Source organism: Orbicella faveolata, unplaced genomic scaffold, assembly GCF_042242905.1.
Source record: "Orbicella faveolata isolate gen_17 unplaced genomic scaffold, um_ofav_v1 contig_35, whole genome shotgun sequence".
Classification (NCBI taxonomy): domain Eukaryota; kingdom Metazoa; phylum Cnidaria; class Anthozoa; order Scleractinia; family Merulinidae; genus Orbicella; species Orbicella faveolata.
Genome location: NW_028301564.1, coordinates 29,587,742 through 29,591,110, shown reverse-complemented (window position 1 = coordinate 29,591,110; position 3,369 = coordinate 29,587,742). Strand labels below are relative to the sequence as shown.

Sequence of the window (3,369 nt, the reverse complement as noted above, 5' to 3'; positions counted from 1 at the left end):
GGCCAATTAAGTTTGATATTCTAGCACGTAAAACGTACACTATTATATATTTCAAACATCGGCTATTTCGAGCTACAACACTGTACATCCCTAAACGTGACGACGAAGATCCCCGTCCTATGTGGACACTCCTAGTTGTTAAACATGTTAGATGCAGTCATACTGAGTGAGTTGAGTTTCCAAATGAGGGTTGTTGTGTGCTTCTTCATTTTAATTCAACTTAATCCTTTCATTTGATTTTTTTTTTTATTTAACGTTCTCATGTACAATATGATTTGACCACATATTTTACACAGATGAACTGAGATCAAACAACACAACTCAGTATAATGGTAAACTAACAAACAGGTCAGTACAGAAACCGTAGTAAAGCGTTTGTGTGTTCTTTCGAAGTTGCTAAAAGTACAGCTTACAGAAGAATTAGATTGTTCCCTTTAGATTACAAAATCACTTCACTTCTTCTTTTGTCTTTGTTTTTCTTCTGTCCTCGTTATACCTACAAAGGGTTGCATTTGCAATCACCGGAACCCTTGAAAAAAAATTCTACTTTTGCGTTTTGTAAGTTGATTTTTTTGTACGGCTTGGTGAGCCGGCACTTGATCGGGTTGTTATCATCGCGTTCACAGATTTTGTTTCCAGTACAAAGCAGCATGGGACATCCACATCCCATGTGATCAGTGCAATTGTAAACTTTCTTGTTGAACACAATAGAGTTTGGGTCGTCCCAGTCTGTCTCGTCATCTTCCCATAAGCCTGAAATGAAAGGACCATATGCAGTTTGTTGAAGAATTTTAATTAACCACATTTTAATTTCCCTTTTGGGATCGAAAGATCTGAATGGGGTTTAACTATCCTGGGTTACAGGCGTAAATGGGGAAGGGGTATAGTAGGAAGGTAAAAAAGCGCTCTCCTTCTATTCCCGCTCTCCCTCTCTCTGCCTCTCTTCCCTACATGTACACCTGCTGTACGCCTGTTACACAGGCTAGTGTTTAAGTTTTAGCGAACGATTTATTAATATTTTAACTGACAACTAAAAAATGACGTATTTTTATGATGATAAATGAGATCTGCAAAATTCAATGTGCTGAAATTTTATCGATGGCTACTAAAATTACCGAAAAATTTAATTGATAAATTAACCGTGATTCAAACAATCCCATCCGAACCCTGTTATTTGGTAACCGAGGAAAGCACCGATGACAGGACAAAGTCCAAAGGGTGGTCGGGGTACCAGTTGAAGCTAGTTGATAGTGATGCCACCTCCTAGACTGGTCTTAGTTCGCAGGTTGTCTTCCCGCAATTGCTAATGCACCTGACGAATTTCAGGGTGTTCTAAGTCCTGCCCTATTCGTTAACTGGATAGTAAAAGTCGGACACTTTACACGTGTTTTAACGAAGATTTGTCTGTCCCTCTGCTGTACAAGTTAAACCTACCATACCAATTTGAAAACTACAAGTTATCTGGCGCGATAGTCATCTCGCAGCCTTTTATTATCTACGTTTGTGAAATAGAGTCATCAGTGCTGTGTTTTATGCTCTTCAGAACTCAGTGCTTGAAACACCAAATGAAGAGGGAATCTACGTGCTAGAGTTTTGACACAATGATTGGCCGGTACTGTTGGTACCTGGCTTATAAAATTTTAGAAAATACCCTCCCCCAAAATATGCGCGCTGGTTGGTTGAAAATCATGGTACTACTAAACAATTAGATCATGAGCTCGAGATTTCTATCGCGTGATCATTGGCGAGCGCGCAGCCCGAGTCAACTATTACGCATAGAAATCAAGAGCGAATAATTTAATTGTTGTAATATAAATCTAGTGGTCGTTCAAAACTTTAATCTAAATCCTCCTTAAAGACACCTCGAAAACACAAAGAAGCAGTCCCCAGCGCACGCTGCTACGCTGCTTACTATCTACAACAGAATGGAACGCGAGTAGCGTAGCCAATCAGAGAACGGCATTCATTATAGAACACTGGTAGATTTATACAAAAACTCGATAGAAACACAGAGCTAGCACGAGCTGTTGACGAAATGATGGCGCAAGCAGAGATAATTTACATTTTTGATGATAAAAGTAAATAAGTTGTTTTCTTTTTCTAATAGCTGTATTTTCTAAAAGAAATAGGAAACATGTTCTCCGTGTTCCTATCGAGTTTTAGTATAAGTTTACTAGCGTTCTATCACGAATGCCGTTCTCTGATTGGTTGCGCTACTCACTATCTATTCTGTGATAGATAGTGAGTAGCGTAGCGGTATGCCCTTGTTCATAAAATGACGGCCGCTTCTTGGCGTTTTCGAAGTGTCTATGAAGAGGATTTAGATAAAGTTTTGAACGACCATAGTAGATTTATACTAAAACAATTAGGTTATGCGTTGACTTGAAGTAGAAATGCGGACTCCCTTAAGTAATCGTTTGTTTTCATAAACAGGGTTACGTTCATTTTAAACAATCGTGTACAACACTCCAAATTATACATTATCCATTGCCGCCAAAAGCATTTGCATATTATAGGAATCCGTTAAAGATTGAGGCGCCAAAAACAAATTTCAACTGTTTCCAATTGTAGAAGCAGCTCTTAGTGGTTTAGCGATAAATTGCACCGTTAAAACTATCCCACTTCGTTCCAAAGATTTGGTTCGTTTGATCAGTATGTAAGAAATCTGATGTTCGGTGTATCTGTATACGCTACAAAGTTCTGACTTGCTGTTTTGCTTTCAAAGTTTGTTTGTATTGAACCGCGACAGGACACGCCAGTGACTGTACAGTCTGCGCAGAACTGATATGAAAACGATCATGTTCTCAAAACGTTTAATTTTTTTGCATATACGGAAAAGGCAGATTCGTATTAAGCTTTTATTAGAAACATTCAACCTTTTAGAGTCCTGAATAGTACAGTTTGCCTGGCTTCGACATGCAAGGATTCTTGAGACGCAAAATTTAAGACATGTTAAATTATACCCACCATCATCAGGCATGTAACTGCCTTTATAGGCTAACGAGAAGGAAAATGCTCCTAGGACGATCAATGCAGACAGAGTCTTCATACTTTGTTCTTCTTAGCTGTATTCCCTACCGATGCTGAAACAATTTGTTTCAATAGTAATCAATGCAGTTGACGTTTGAATAAATCAAGTTTCACGCTCCATTGCTTTAGGAGTTCATGGTCAAGTGCGTTTACAATTTCTAGTCTTTTCACAGGTCTACTATAAGACGTCCAGTCAAGCCAGAAAAAACAAAAAACAAAACCAAAAACAGGATACCTTTCTCAACCATTGGGTGGTGGAAACAACAGCATTTTTTTCTTTTCATAATTTTTCCAAGCTGAGCAACTAAAATATTATCACAACAAAAACATGAGTTTGGC

At 38.4% G+C, this 3,369-nt stretch overlaps 1 protein-coding gene across 1 annotated transcript; it reads right to left on the bottom strand.

Annotated features, from left to right (window-relative positions):
• Nucleotides 1-227: 227 nt before the first annotated feature.
• Nucleotides 228-3,134, bottom strand: LOC110043078 (uncharacterized). The gene is made up of 2 exons (XM_020748491.2): nt 2,968-3,134; nt 228-753 (listed from the first exon to the last, which is right to left on the bottom strand). The coding sequence occupies exons 1-2, from the start codon at nt 3,047-3,049 to the stop codon at nt 497-499; spliced, it is 339 nt and encodes a 112-aa protein (XP_020604150.1). The 5' UTR covers nt 3,050-3,134; the 3' UTR covers nt 228-496.
• Nucleotides 3,135-3,369: the final 235 nt, after the last annotated feature.

Excerpts from the sequence above, each read along its gene's own strand:
- LOC110043078 (XM_020748491.2), bottom strand. The coding sequence starts at position 3,049 with ATGAAGACTCTGTCTGCATTGATCGTCCTAGGAGCATTTTCCTTCTCG. Across the intron at positions 754-2,967 it reads CAGTTACATGCCTGATGATG|GCTTATGGGAAGATGACGAG; the intron begins GTGGGTATAATT and ends CTTTCATTTCAG.